Source organism: Acomys minous (genome assembly GCF_964271855.1).
Source record: "Acomys minous genome assembly, chromosome: 14".
Taxonomy (NCBI): Eukaryota; Metazoa; Chordata; class Mammalia; order Rodentia; family Muridae; genus Acomys; species Acomys minous.
This window is the reverse complement of record NC_140496.1, coordinates 57,199,695-57,214,486: the sequence shown is the minus strand read 5'-3', so window position 1 is coordinate 57,214,486 and position 14,792 is coordinate 57,199,695. Positions and strand designations below refer to the sequence as shown.

The 14,792-nt window shown below is 44.3% G+C and overlaps 1 protein-coding gene across 1 annotated transcript in view; it reads right to left on the bottom strand.

The window, feature by feature from the left end:
- The window catches only part of SPAG17 (sperm associated antigen 17), a 209,574-nt gene that overhangs the window by 155,757 nt on the left and 39,025 nt on the right, over positions 1-14,792 (bottom strand). The window contains exon 3 of the mRNA XM_084757928.1: positions 14,257-14,343. Coding sequence (XP_084614054.1) covers positions 14,257-14,343 — 87 coding nt within the window. The remainder of the gene's footprint in view (positions 1-14,256; positions 14,344-14,792) is intronic.

The following is a 14,792-nucleotide window of genomic DNA, read 5'->3' as shown; positions in this document are numbered from 1 at the left end:
TATGACTAAAAATAAAAGTTTCCATTTGCATTCATATAATTATAAACCATTCTCAATATCTAGTTCTAGAAAATTTGAAATATTTATTTTTATTTCATGTGTACATGTGTGCAGTAACTGTAGAGTTTAGGAGAGGGCATCAGAACTCCCCCAGAAATGGAGTCTCAGATGGTTATGAGCTGCCATGCATGTACCGGGAACTGAACCTGTGTCCCCTGGAAGAACAACTAGTGCTTTTAACTGCCGAGCCATCTCTCTAGCAGTGTAAGTAATTTTAAGAAGGAGACAACACTTGCCTAGACCCACTACAAGAGGCTCCCGGAGCTACCTTCCTGCAGGGGTGCCCAACCTTTGGACGCAGCAACCTGCCATTGTCATCTCAAATGGGTTGGACTGCATTCACCGCAGTCCTGGGATCCATGCAGCCTATGGTGGCAGGTTGGCATGCCTGGACGAACAATTTTAAACAGATTAAAATTAACTAACAACTTTTTGCCTGTAGGCAGGCGCCGTGTGTTGGATAGCGTGAGGGGTCGGAGTGAGCACTGGGTTTGGAGTTCTGCTATTGTAAGTTGTCATCAGCAGGCAAGCACCCGGTTCTCATCTGCTTTAAGACGGTGGCACTTAAGTTTGCTTCACAGGTGACTGTTGGGATCAACATTTGATACTGTGTGGGAAGGTAATTTGTAGTTTAGAAAAAAAAATCTTTCAAATGTGAATTATAATTATACTTTTGATGATCCCATCCAAGATCATGTGACTATTTGGTCCAGAAAATGCTGATTCAAAAAAAAAATCTGGCGTGAATGAACATGGGAGACAATGAGTTGAGATTTAACACCCTCCCACGGGACTCTGCTGATGCTGCCCCTGTTGGTGTCCAGCATCACCTTTAAGCCTTGGTTTTGCTAACTCTTCTCACATCACCCAGTCTTGTGCATATCACTTGAAAGAGTTAGCTTTCTGTCCATGCATAAATACATGCTGAAAGTGTAACGGATGTAATGGGCTAACATTTCAAAACTGCAGATTCATTTCACTTAAAGTAGGATTTTACGGACAGTGTGCTTGAACACAGCAGGAAGGTTGGAGGAATATCCAACACCTCTTAAATTCCATCACACAGTGATGGCCTCTCCGCCTCTGTGCCAGGTGGGCCCACGTTAGTAAAATGGGACACTGGCCCAGGGCAAGACTGAGTTTCTTTTCTGAATCTGATGATTAATACTTATCACAGCTTTTGGAAAAGGAAAGCATCATACAAAAACCTCACCAATGTGTGTGGTGTGTGTGTATGTGCATTTGTACGTGTGCATGTGTATGCATGTGTGTATGTACATGTGTGCATGTGTGTTCCTGCAATGACTGAGGAACCCTGAAATGAACCACTATAGGAAGCCCCCGACAGTGTTCTCTGATGGTTTCGTGTGGGAAATTGAAACAAGTTGGCAAGAAGAATTCTTTCTGGGTAATTCAAAGCAGACATTTTACTGGAGGAAAAGCAAATCAGAAATTTGCTGTCGGCCTCTGAAATTTTATTAGTTACAAAAGGTAATATATTAGTCCCTTGTATCAAATCCAGATCGAGTATCCGTTTCTCCCCCTCTCTGAGATCCTAAAATGAACCTGAGAGCATGCAATACAAGCCAGCTTCTCGCGAGGGCTGGAGGACTTGGTGGGGCTGTGTCACACCTTATTGTCCCCCAACTCACTTCTCTGTGGCGCTAGGGAGGAGTGGAAGGATAAAAAGAAGGCTTTGGAGTAACTGAATTAATTTGATGTTCCTGATAAAAGTATAGTCGAACGAACGGCTTCTTAACGGCAATGTGTGATCTCAGCCGGTTCTTTCATGCTATGTATGGCAGTAAGAGCAGGTGCTGTGCCCATATGGGCTGGGTAGCACGGGGCCATGTGGGTGCTAAAGGCTTCCTATTGGCCTTGCTCACTCTAAGTATGAGAAGCTCCTGAGCACTTGATCCGAATAAGTGTGATGTAGAAATGTGAATTGTAACAAAAGGGATTATCAAACAATTTCAGTTTTTATGCATAAGATTTTTATACAATTTTTTTCTTTTTCTATGTTTCAAGATGCTAAGGTCATACTTCTATTTTTATACTTATTTGACATAACATAGAGACAATATTATATTTCCCTTATAATGCAACAAATATGTTTTGAGTGTTTTTTTAAATTTAGTTATTCTATATGTATATTTGTTTTGCCTGCATGTGTTAACTTCTGTACTAAGTACATCCCTGGTGCTCATAGACACCAGAGGGGAGCACAGGTTCCCTGGAACTGGAGCTACAGATGGTTATGGGCCAGGATGTGGGTGCTGGGAATTGAACCTGGGTTCTCTGAAATAGCAACCAGTGCTCTTAACCACCGAGTCATTTCTCCAGCCCCAGTGAGAGTATTTTTATGGCCATATATTTTTTGGGGAAATTGACTAATAAATTCAAGCATATATCTCTGTAAGGTGCATTCACTGCCTCTAATAGTTACAGTGCATTTAAAAAGACTTATTATTTTGCACATGGATACTTGCATGCATGCCCACACATGTGTGCTGTGACACGTGTGTGGTGGTCAGAGCACAGCTTTCAGTTGGCTCTGTCTTTCTACCATGTGGGTCCTGGGTACTGAACTCATGCTGTCAGGATGGTAACAAGCACTTTTGACTTGCTGAACCATCTCGCCAGCTTAATGGTGCTTTCTCAATAAATATAGGTGGACCTTTATCAAATAGCCATCTTCTTCTAGCCTGTATCCTTGTTTGGTTTGGCACTTCCCCCTTTCCTTGTAACCAAAGATGGAGCAAGGAGTGAGGATTTTGGGACTTGACATCCCAGTGCAGATATATAGAAGCACGAAAATTGCTACCACAGTTCAGTTGCAGCGGTGCACTCTTTCTCCCCAAAGATGCAGGTGCTTTGGTATCTGTGCTGCATCTTTGATGGTTTTTGTGTGTGCTGTATCCCTCCTTCCCTCCTCATTCCGTTGTCCACTGTATGGGGACCATTGCCCTTTTGGCTGCACGTGTGCTGCTTGAGAAGTGGGCTGGATGAGTGGATACCGTCTCCTGTGGTCTCCAGCCCATGTTTAGGTGAGACTGGAAGAGGGGCATGCAAAAAGATTAGTGATACCGAACAGGTCACAAGACTCCAGGGCAGTCCCTTTTCAAACTTTGGTCACTTATGTTTGCAGTAAAAAATTTCATTGCATAGCAAACGCGTGCCCACACTCACCTGAAAAACTGGGTTGTCAGCCTCAGTTAGAAAACTGTCAAATATGAAACCAATCAAGCAATCGGGAAAGAAAAGGACTTGTGAGTCATGCTTCTGGACATGGCCCCCGATTGCTTTGTGGTTGCTAACCATACGCTTCATTAGTTTTAATTAGAACATTAATTCTGATACTCCTACCACACCTGGCTCACCCTGGCACTGAGCAGGCTCACAGGGGAAGAGAAAAAAAATGAAAAAGACACCGGGAAAGAACTGACTTTCTTTTTTGACCCCTCTTGTCTCGGATCTCTGAGACATATCAGACTTAGCCTATTCTAAGCTACATCTCCAGCCTTTCCCCATGTGTAGCCTCACTTTAAGACTTTCTGCAGCATGAAGCATGTTTTGAGGTTTCTCGAGGCAGAATTGTAGGAGTCACATGTGAACACTTTCTCCCTCATGGCCTTACATGAAGTCAGCATCCATCTTCCAAGTTGGCTTCCCACATGCCTTCTGAATCTGTGGGTTCTCCATCTTTACTGGCCTCTACAGGCATCCCCAGGTCTCTGACTGCCTCCTCCCTCATCCCAAGTCTCCTCACTCAGCAACTAGAAAATGTTCTGCTTTTCAACGTCCCAACACCTTTTCATTTCCTACTAAATAAAGATGCAAAGGGCTCCATAAAATGGCCCTTCCTGCAGATCTAGCCTCCTCCACCTCTCACTCTTTATGTCATGAGCACATTGTCCTTTTCATTTTTTTTAACAGCTTTGGACTCCCACCACAGCATTTTAGCATGACGTTCCTTGTGTTTGAGTGTTTCCTCTGATGTTTTACTCCAGTTCCTTTTGTCTTTTTGTTTGTGTCTGTTGTGGTCTGGCTGTGGCTGGCTCCCCAAAGGCTCACGTGCTAGAAACTGCCCAGGTGTAGCTACACTGAAAAGTGATGGAGCCCTTGGGATACTGGTCCTGATGCTGGAATAGTGCTGCTCCCTCGCAGGAGTCATTTCTTGCAGGGAAGTCTCTCAAAGCCAGGATGTCACAAATGACCTCTTCCCTTCTTACCATCATTTGCACGCACATACTTGGTCACTCTGCACATGGTTGGTTCCCTTTAGGGCTTCTTAGTCATCAGGAAAATGTGTCATGTTGGTTGGACCTTCTAGTCACCAGAATAATGAGCCAAATAGATCTCCCCTTATCATAAGCACATAGATTCAGACACATCATCACAGAAACACCAATAAGTCTAGGACTATCTACAAACTCTCCTCCATCGACAGTGTTTTCCCCTTTAATTACTTCCAATGTGAGGCAGTTATGTACCTCAATGCATAATTGTGCACACATCTGTTTTGTTTGCTTCTTTGGTTTTTGCTTAATGCTGGCAGCTCTTGCTCAAATATAATAAACCTTTGAGGGCAAGGCTTTATATCTGTTTTATTCACCAAAAAATATCCAGCCATAGATTTGGTTCTTAACAGACCATCACATATATGTGGAATGCATGGAAAATTAAGTATTTTCTGCATTTTTAATGACAGGCTTGGATTGGACGCATTGGCCAAAGCTGTGCTACCCCCTGCAGGACCAACCTGTTACCTTTCTTTAAGCCAAGTGTTAAGTCAGGTCTTAAGAAACAATGTAGTCCTGTTCTAAGCTATAAAACTGAGAAAATTGCAGGTTGCTAGTCTTATTTTATTTGTTTGACATTTTAATGCATATGTGTGATGTATCACATATGTGTGTGCAGATTTGTGTGCCTATGCACATAAGTAAAGGGCAGAAGAGAACATTGGGTATCCTGCTCTGTCATCCCCACCTTTCCCTATAGACAGGGTCTCTAATTGAACCTGGATCCAGGCTGGTTGCAATCACATCACAACAATCCTGTTGTCCATTTGTCTCCACAGTTCTGGATTTATAGGTGCACATACGGCCACACCTGGCTTTTAACACGGAGGCTTGGGATTTGAACTCAGGTCCTCATGGTTGCGCAACAAGTGCTCTTACCCACTGTAGTGTTTAATTTTATTACTGAGGTTTGTTGAAATAATAAATATTTAATGAAGCAAAAATATTTTAACCTCCAACAGCCAAAATGGTCTTTCTAGGAAAGAATGAAAAAAAAAAACCTGACACTTTTTGAGTGAATACAACCTGCCATCTACTGGGTATAGAGCAAGCCTTTGGCTACTGATGGGTTTCACTGGTGACTGAATTTCTTGGGTTTTCATTTCTCTATTACACAGTGCTCTGCCTGGTTCACACAGTGCCTGAGAGAGTTGACTGTTCAGACCTGCGCAAGTCAAGGATGCTGCTTATTTATTATCATGCTCACCCCCGTTTATGCCTTATATTGCACAGTAAGGAAGGCTGTGTGTTAGTTTTCACTATAGCCAGAAAGATGAGGACAATGGAACAGCAGGAGGCGCCCTCTGACCACTATGTTACCTTTATTCTCCTCTTACTTCACTAGCTACTAATTCACCTTTTACTATTCATATTCAGCTTCCAGGAAAGCCTATTAATGGCTTACACACCCATGTTCATGGCACCACCATCCACAGCGGCCTAGAGGCAGAAGCAACCTAAGTGGTTATCTACAATGGCTGGCTGAATGGAAAACCACATGTGCAATAAGCAGAATAAATTTACCCTCAACAAGGAAGGCCATTATTTTATACTATCAGGGCCTACCCCATAGAAGAGAGCCGACCCCTGACACTATTAATGATACTCTTCTGTGCTTGCAGACAGGAGCCTAGCAGAGTTGTCCCCTGAGAGGCAGTGGTTCAAACAGATGCTGAGAGTCACAGCCAAACATAGGGAGTCTATGTGGGGGGTACGGATGAAAGGACCTGGAGGTGACAAGAGATCCATAAGAGGACCAACAGAGCCAATGAGCCAGGGCCCAGAAAGGCCTGTGGAGTCTGAAGCGCCAACCAAGGACCTTGCATGGACTGGACCTAGGTCCACTATGTAGATGTAGCAGATGGGCAGCTCAGCCTTCATGTGGGTCCAATAGTAAGGGGAGCAGGTGGCTGTCGTTGACATGGACTCTGTTGCTGGCTTTTTGATCACAGCACTGGCTTGCCAGGCCACAAGAGAAGAGGATGAACTCAATCCTGATGCAACTTGATGAACTGGGATGGGTGGGCAGGGATGCCCCCTTTTCTGAGGAACAGGGGGTGGAGGAGGGAGGAGGGAGGAGGGAGGAGGGAGGGTGGAGGAGGGAGGAGGGAGGATGGAGGAGGGAGGAGGGAGGAGGGAGGATGGAGGAGGGAGGAGGGAGGAGGGAGGATGGAGGATGGAGGAGGGAGGATGGAGGATGGAGGAGGGAGGAAGGAGGAGGGAGGAGGGAGGATGGAGGAGGGAGGAGGGAGGAGAGAGGATGGAGGAGGGAGGAGGGAGGAGGGAGGATGGAGGATGGAGGATGGAGGAGGGAAGATGGAGGAGGGAGGAGGGAGGAGGGAGGATGGAGGAGGGAGGATGGAGGAGGGAGGAGGGAGGAGGGAGAGTGGGACTGGGAGGAGAAGAGGGAGGGGTTACAATCGGGGTATAGAGTGAATAAGTAAAAATATACTAATAAGATAATTACAATAATAACAATACATCTCTTTTAAAAGCAAGGATCCACTATTAACTAGGGCACAGAAGGAAGCCCAATCGTTAGCAGAGGTGGCCTGGGCTGGGGTGCGGGGGTGTTTACTCAATGCACAGTTTCTACTCTTTAAGATAGAGATGCATTTTGCAGCACCACGGTGCATACATTTATGAGGACTGGGTTGTCTCCTGAGATATGGCTTGGAGGAGAAACGTTATGTTATTAATTTTTTGCCATACATTTTTGTGTTTTGAGACAGGGTTTCTCTGTGTAGCCTTCATTGTCCTGGACCCACTTTGTAGACCAGGCTGGCCTTGAACTCACAGAGATCTACCTGTCTCTGCCTCCCTGAGTGCTGGGATCAAAGGTGTGCACCACCAAGCCCTGCTCTTTACTGTACTTTTTAAAAGGCTCATGGTTGTCTTTTTAGTATTTTCATGCTCCTTATACTACAAGATTCCAGCATTTGCTTTGGCTGAGGGTAGAAATTATTTTAAAAGTACTAACAATCACTAGCTTCCGTGGATATTTACTCCGTGCCAGGTACCAAATGTTTTTCTGTTCGCTGTCTTATTTAGTCACTGTTGTTACACCCTTACAGGGTCAGTGTTCTTAGTCATCGGTTTATGAAGGGAAACCCCAGCTACGTGCTGAGCTTACATGTCTGGTAAGCCATAGAGACAAGGTTGACCCAGGCAGTCTGATTTGACCAGTGTGGTTAGCCAGTGCGTCTAAGTCCCACCAAGTCAGAAATGGAGGCTGTAGCTCTCTCCAATGGTTTAACATTTCAGACAGTGACCTGACTTTTCAACTTTCAACTGTGTTGAATGTGTACCACAGTCACTATAACTGCAAATCTTAGTTACAGAAATTAAAGATCCTCTATCACCTCAAACATTCTGGGTAAAAGGGACTCATCAAACAGGCTCCAAAATGCAGGTAAATCTACCATGCAATTTTATTGTATTCGTATTTTATTTGTGTTTGCCTTCAGTCAAAGGAGGAATTAAAAAGAAATCAGAGAGCTAGCAAGAGATTACCTTAATTTTAATGGACTGGCATTTCTTGTATTTATGGCACTGTTAATCTATAACTGCTTCCAGAATTTCAACTGTTTTTTTTTAAAATCTTGTTTTGTTTTTGCTTTTTTAATGCCACAGGTGATACAAACAAAAGGATCAGGGTCTTTGAAGTCAACAGATTACTCAACGTGTGTGGCCATTAACTGACCTTCATTCTCCCCTGTACGTGTCCTGTGGTTGGTGGACGACAGGATTAGGATTGGCCTAAGCCAAGTCATATAGAGCTTGGGGTGGACGAAAGGCTAGGTAAGTGGTAACTGGTATCACCACTCTTGGTGACTGTGGATTACTCAGTCTTATTCACTACAGACAGAAAATCATCTTTCTAACTTCTGCAGCGTCCATCTGTGGGGTATAGACTGTTAGAGAGGCCGCACATGGCCAGCGGGATGCTGCTTCTTTCTTAGAGCTGATCCCCCACTAACGGACAGTATTCCTATCTTGACTACTCCGCAGATAACATGGCCAGCCACCGAGTCCCTGGGTGGAGCAGGATTCCTGCAGATGAACACCAAGTTTCTTGGCACTAACATGTCTACCTTCTGCCTCTGGACTGAGGAGTGTTTACCAGGTGGGTGTGGTCAGTTGTCTATGCTCAGGGGTGGAGGAGAGCTGGCCAGCAATTGGGCCGTGGTGGGGAGTGGGCGGATGGGGGGATGAGAGGGGTGGTGTTGGTGGGGTGTTGATGCCTTTGAGCGGTGCTTTTCTTTGAAAATAGAGCTACAGGTCTCTCATCTGAGAGGCAAACATATTTGCCCTCGGGGAATTCATTCTTAAATAAAGCAATAGAACCTTGACTTTTACAGATCCCTGCCTCGCTAGAACCTGACTTTCTCTTCTGAGCTGCTCGGGTATCCTTCAGAATACAGGGGTCCAGGTTGTTAACACATTTGACTGTTCTTTTTCTCAACTTGATAAAGTTCACTTGGTTGCAATTCTTCATAACCTTGTACTCTGTGACGATTCCCCAGCATACTTTTTCTCCACATCTTTCCTTCCTTGGGTGAATGACGGATCCAAAGCCCAGATTTTGATGCAATAATTCTTGGGTTCTTTTTTATAGTCCCAAAGTGGTACTTCTTTGTTACAGCTCAATATTGCTAAATTTTGTTCCAAGCCTCATTATTTTACATTTATAAATATCAAGTTGTATTAATTGGTTCCAGCTCTCAAAATGTTTCTACCCAGAGGCTATTTTCTGCTATTTTCATAGGGGCTTTTGAGCCACGGGCCTGGAGTCTGTACGTGGGCCATGTCCTGTAGGTGTCTCTAGAGGGCTGATGTGGGACAGAAAAGATGCATAGACTCTGGGCTCCACTGTATCCTTTGAAGGCTGTATTGCCATAATTGCCTGAAAGCATTTCACCAAGTTCCTAGGACGTGGCCTTCCCTTTTGGAAACACGGGCTGGCCAGGCTTGCTGTAATCAAGACGTGCCTCGCTAAGTATCCTCCCCGTTCATCTCCTGCAGCCGTTTTTAATACTTTCCCTGCAAGCGAAGTTAAACTAACTGGCCTGTAATTTCCTGGTGTGTCCCTAAGCTCCATGAAATAACGGCATTAGCTTGGCTACTTTCCAGTTCTTCCAGAGTGTTTTTGTTTTGTTTTAAAACTCAGGACTGAAAAGGCTTGGAGGAATGCTTCCTGCCGCACCCCCCCCTTGGTTCTTCCATGACATGCTGCCCCTTCTGGTCTCTGAGCAGCTGCCATTTTAATAGTATCAAACCTCTTAAGTGTTTTCACATATTATTTGTTCCTATAGCTGAAGCATGAGATTTCTACTTTTCATTTTGACAAGGTCCAGCCCCCTACCCCTCATAACCCCCCCCATACCTTCTGCCCTGCCCCCAAACAAAGGCTTACACCCTTACTGCATGGGCTGTTAATGTGGAACACAGCTTAGGAAATGACTTTCATGCTAGCACTCTAGAACCAAGAAGCCTACCGCACTGTGACGGAATCTACGTTCCTGTTGGGGAAGACCTGAGAAATCTGCCTCTGCACCCGTAAGCTGATCCATCAGGCCATGTGAACCCAAGCCATTGGCGGTATGTTAAAAATGGACAAAATAAGATCGGAGGACAGAACACTTGGATCCTTTACCTTCTTTCTATATCTACTTCTATTCATGTATATATGCATGTGTGACATCTCACATGTGTGCCAGGAACTGCAGAGGCTAGAGGAGGCATCAGATTCCCTAGGGCTAGAGTGGTTTCGACCAGCTCAACAATTGGGCGACATATGCCAGCAACTCAGGTCCTCTGGAAAGACATCAAGCAGTCCTAACCACTGAGCCATCTCTCCAGCTTTCCCACATCTTCTGACAGCACTTGGTATATTATTTTCAAAGTTTTTACTTTTTGTTTTTTAAAGATTTTTTAAATTTATGTATATAGTGTTCTGCCTGCATGTGCACCTGCAAGCCAGAAGAGGGCACCAGATCTCATTATAGATGGTTGTGAGCCACCATGTGGTTGCTGGGAATTGAACTCAGGACCTTTGGAAGAGCAGACAGTGCTCTTAACCTCTGAGCCATCTCTCCAGCCCCTACCTTTTGTTTTTGTAAGGACCTAATATGTCAGCTTCAGATAGCCATTCCAACCTCAGCCCGCCTGTGGCTGGAAGCTCATGGCCAGCTGGGCAGGAGAGGCGCTTGGTGAAGAGCAGTGTGGTGTGTGACCTAAGACGTTTAGAGTGGGAGACTCTCAGACCAACACACTGTAGAAATAGCCACTATCTCACCCCAGCTTTGTTGTCACCATTTTCCCGTCACTACGTCGTCTGAAATTCGTCTATCTGTATTAAGAGGTTCACCTACTGTGAGTCAAATTTGCATGCATAAGAACCTTTAGACTCAAGGCACATCTAGACCTTTCTCCTTAAGACGCTGTAGTAAACCTAGGATTCCTGTTCAGATCTAGCCAATGGATAGCACATTCTCCACAGTTGTGTGGAGAGCAGGGACTGACGCTGACATGAACTCTGGAGCCCCCTATTGGACCACTTCCCCTTGGTGGGGAGGCCTGGTGGCACTCAGAGGAAGGGGAAGCAGGCTACCAGGATGAGACCTGACAGGCTGTGGTCATATGGTGGGGGAGGAGGTCCCCTTCTGTCACAGGCCTAGGGGTGGGGAATAGGGTGAAAGAGGGAACTAGGGGACAGCAATCGAGATGCAATCTGAATAAATTATTTAAAATAAAATAATAAAATAAAAATTTGAAAAGACATTTCAGTTGGTTTTAAATGACTGCTAATAGTTTCCTTTTAATTTATAGTCAGAACTTGCTATATTTGCAAAGGAAAAAGTCATATTTTCCACTTAGGCCATAAAGCATAGAAGCACGTAAAAAGACCTGGATGTATAAGTTGAGTAAATGAAGATTCAGTAGGAATCTAAAAAATGGAATTTCTCTGTATTAAAGTTCTCTCTCCCTCCCTCCCTCCCTCCCCTCCTCCTTCCTTCCTTCCTTCCTCCCTTTCTCTCCCTCCCTATCCTCCTTCCGTATGTGGGTGTTTTGCCTTCACAGTTTCCATATATTCACCCCTCTCTGCACCATGCAAATAATGCTTGGACAATATAACGTATACGCTAATATCTGGCAAAACTTCTTAGCATATAACATCTGTAAATCCACTTTCACATATGTCCACATCCTTAAGTAGCACTGGGTGTGGAAATGCTGCTATGGCCAGTCCCTAGGATTCCTTCCGTCCGCAGCAGTGAGTGGCAATAGCAGTTAGTAAGAGCTAGCTCTCTTGGTAGCCTGCTGTCCTATGAGCATATACAGGGGGAGGAGGTCCCCGCAGTCACAGTCATAGGGGAGAGGAGTAAGGGGAAAACGGGAGGGAGGGAGGATTGGGAGGATACAAGGGATGGGATAACCACTGAGATGTAATAAGAATAAATTAATAAAATAAAAATTAAAAATTAAAAAAAAAAAGAGCTAGCCCTCTTGATATTAGACATGGCAAGGACCATTCTCTTCCCATTTGTATATGAGCACTTGGAATGGTTCCTGGGAGAGTAAAGCATGGCTTTCAAAACAAGAAGGTGAATGAACAAATGAACTACACTGATACCTCTGGAGGGACTTAGATTGGCAGAAAGCTAAGCAGGCTTTCAAAGAACTATGGTTTATAAATAAAGACGCTCATGTACACAGTATCATGGTCAGATGAAATTCTAAAGTTTCAGGGGGAAATTACGCAATTTCAAATGAGTCTGTGTATGTGTACAACGCCAAACCAGTCAAACGAAACCTTGAGCGAATCACTCGGGAATGCGGGCTTTGCTAGCCCAGCCGCTTCAAGTCTCCTTCGGAAATGTGTGATGGGGTTCTGAGCCTGGTTCCCTGCTCATTGTCCTGGGGTCTAGCTTTAGCTGGGAGCTACTAATTAACCTCAAGCTAGGAAACGAGGGAGCCAAAAAGGTTAACTGTGTTTAAAGCAGGAAAGCCGAGACTCTGGTTTAAGGTCAACAAGAATATCCTGTAAGTAGAAATGACTATTCACTGATGTCTATTGTCTTTATGGTATTTTTGAGCCCTTAATCCAAAAGAAAACAAGACGCATGAACTGCCACGAGGCCAGATACTTAGTTCTACTCTCCCTTCTCCCAGGGGCCAAGGGTTTTTGAAAGAGAAAATGTAAGGGTTCCTAATCACGTTCTAAGAAGTTTGTCTCTAGAGCTTTCTTACTGGCTACAGACCATGCAAACAGAAATGTGAGCAGGCTGTCCACTTGGATCAAATGTCCAGAGGTTCCAGAACACTCGCTTCTGAGCGGCCTCCACAGTCACCTTGGTCCTCCTCCCAAGCACGGGTCATATCTCTTTGGTTCCCATTAGAGGAAGCATCAGGTGACGGAATCACTGAACAGGTCCTCCGTGGGGGAGGGACGGAGATGGGGAAATGCAAAGGCAGCTTGCTCCTCCAGACAGTGGCCTACCCTAGGACAAAGCTGACCAGGAGCTTGTGCTTGCTTGATGGTCTGTGTCATCCTTGTTCTGGTGATTGATAGTAATGACTTTCTGGTGCCTCCAAAGGCCTGATCTCTGTGGTGCTCCACCCTGCCTTCCTTTTTCCTTCTGGAACCATTCAGAAAAGCGAGTGTGGGAGGCTTATTGCCCAAATGCTCCAGTGGAAGAATGCGGGCGAGCCAGATGTGAGAGGGACCTCCCGAGTGAAGAATATGCAACCAACCGAGAGTCCCAGCACATGTTGGAGAGGGATGGCTTTCTAACTAAAGCCTGGATTTGTAGCATTGTGCTATCCCACATCCAAGTCAAAATGCCCATCCAGATTAAACGTCAAAACTGCCTGCCCTGTTATCATCTGTATGTTTTACTGAGTATCTTTGAAGAAGAAAGAATCCTTTGGGGGGCCTAATTGATCCCAGGCCTGAGACTTGGACATGGATTTCTAGGACCACTTCAGAAGAAATAAAAAAAAGAAATCACTATTTTGAATCCAGGTATCACATAATGTATCAACTGCTGTGCACACATTCAGAGCATTGTAAGAAATGATAGGAGGTATGTAATTTGACTGTGCTAGTGCAGTGAGTGTGCCAAAACCCTGAGAGTGATATAGCAAGAATTAATGCCAAGACATTTGCAGTACTGTCAACTCTCAATAACTACAGTGAAACTTGCTCAGAGAGCACCCAGTCATACTACAGAGGTCACCACTTAATCATCCAAGACCCTGGACATTAAAAAAAAAACTTCATCACCAACAAAACAAAGTGTAAACACGTTTGTCTTTGAAAAAGGCCATAAAATAGTGCCTAACAAAGTCTGAGTGGTATTGCAATTAATCACTAATTTTTTAAATATTTCTTGCAAACCCTAAGTTATATGTTAATGAAGTAGGGTAGGGAGATACTCTTTTCTGCTGAGCCCAAGGTATAAGCCTTTTATACAGGCACATGGGCCGGGAATTTGTATCAGGCAGCTGTTAGCAATGGAATGTGCCACCAATCTGAGGAATATCACAAGTTTTACATCGATTAAAGTGAGATGTAAAATGTGCACAAAGTTCACCGGCTGGTGGAAAATCATTCCAGCTATGGATGGTTGTTTGTTACACAAGAAACTCTTTTTGGTTTTTTCAAGCATCTAATACAGCTCCCTTAATACCATCACATGTTCAGTAGTTACCGTGGAAAGGTACATCCCAGTGTCTTAGTATATTACTGCTCATGATTTGTGCTTTTTAATTGGGAACAATGATAGTGTAAACAAACAAACAAACAAACAAATAAATAAATGTATCATACCTAAGCCCAGGTTTTCTTGCTGAACATTATAAAATCTCTTGGATTGATATAACCACTCACCTCATGATATAACGGCAAATTGCCACTCGTGGGCTTTTTCCCTTTCTTAGCTGAAGGGCTTCCAACAATGGCATATATATCGTTGATCTGCAAGAAAGTTGGATCAATTTAGAATGAATGAAAGATTTACATACGGAATGCACAGAGCCATGAAACTTTCAAATACATTAGTGATTTAAGTTAAGCCACTAGGGAACTTAGCGAGGAAGTAGATGCGGCATTTATAACCTCTAGGCAGGTGGTGGTACCTCATGAGTGTGTGGCACCTGAAAGCTCCTCTCTGTAGCCTCATCGCCCTCAGACTCGAGCCATTTAGTTAGTCATGTGCTTTCCTTATTTAGCCTACTCTTTTATTATTATTTAGCCTTATAATAAATAATCCCTCAGAGAACTTAGCACCGGGCCTGGAATGGTTGCTGAGTTCTTTGTCAATAGGAGGGAGTTGGAATGGACTGCACTTGTGAAAAGGTTTGTCTTTCTGGATTAAACATTTTAAACTCATTCTCAGGGCGTGCTTGCTTAAAGTATTCTGCCAC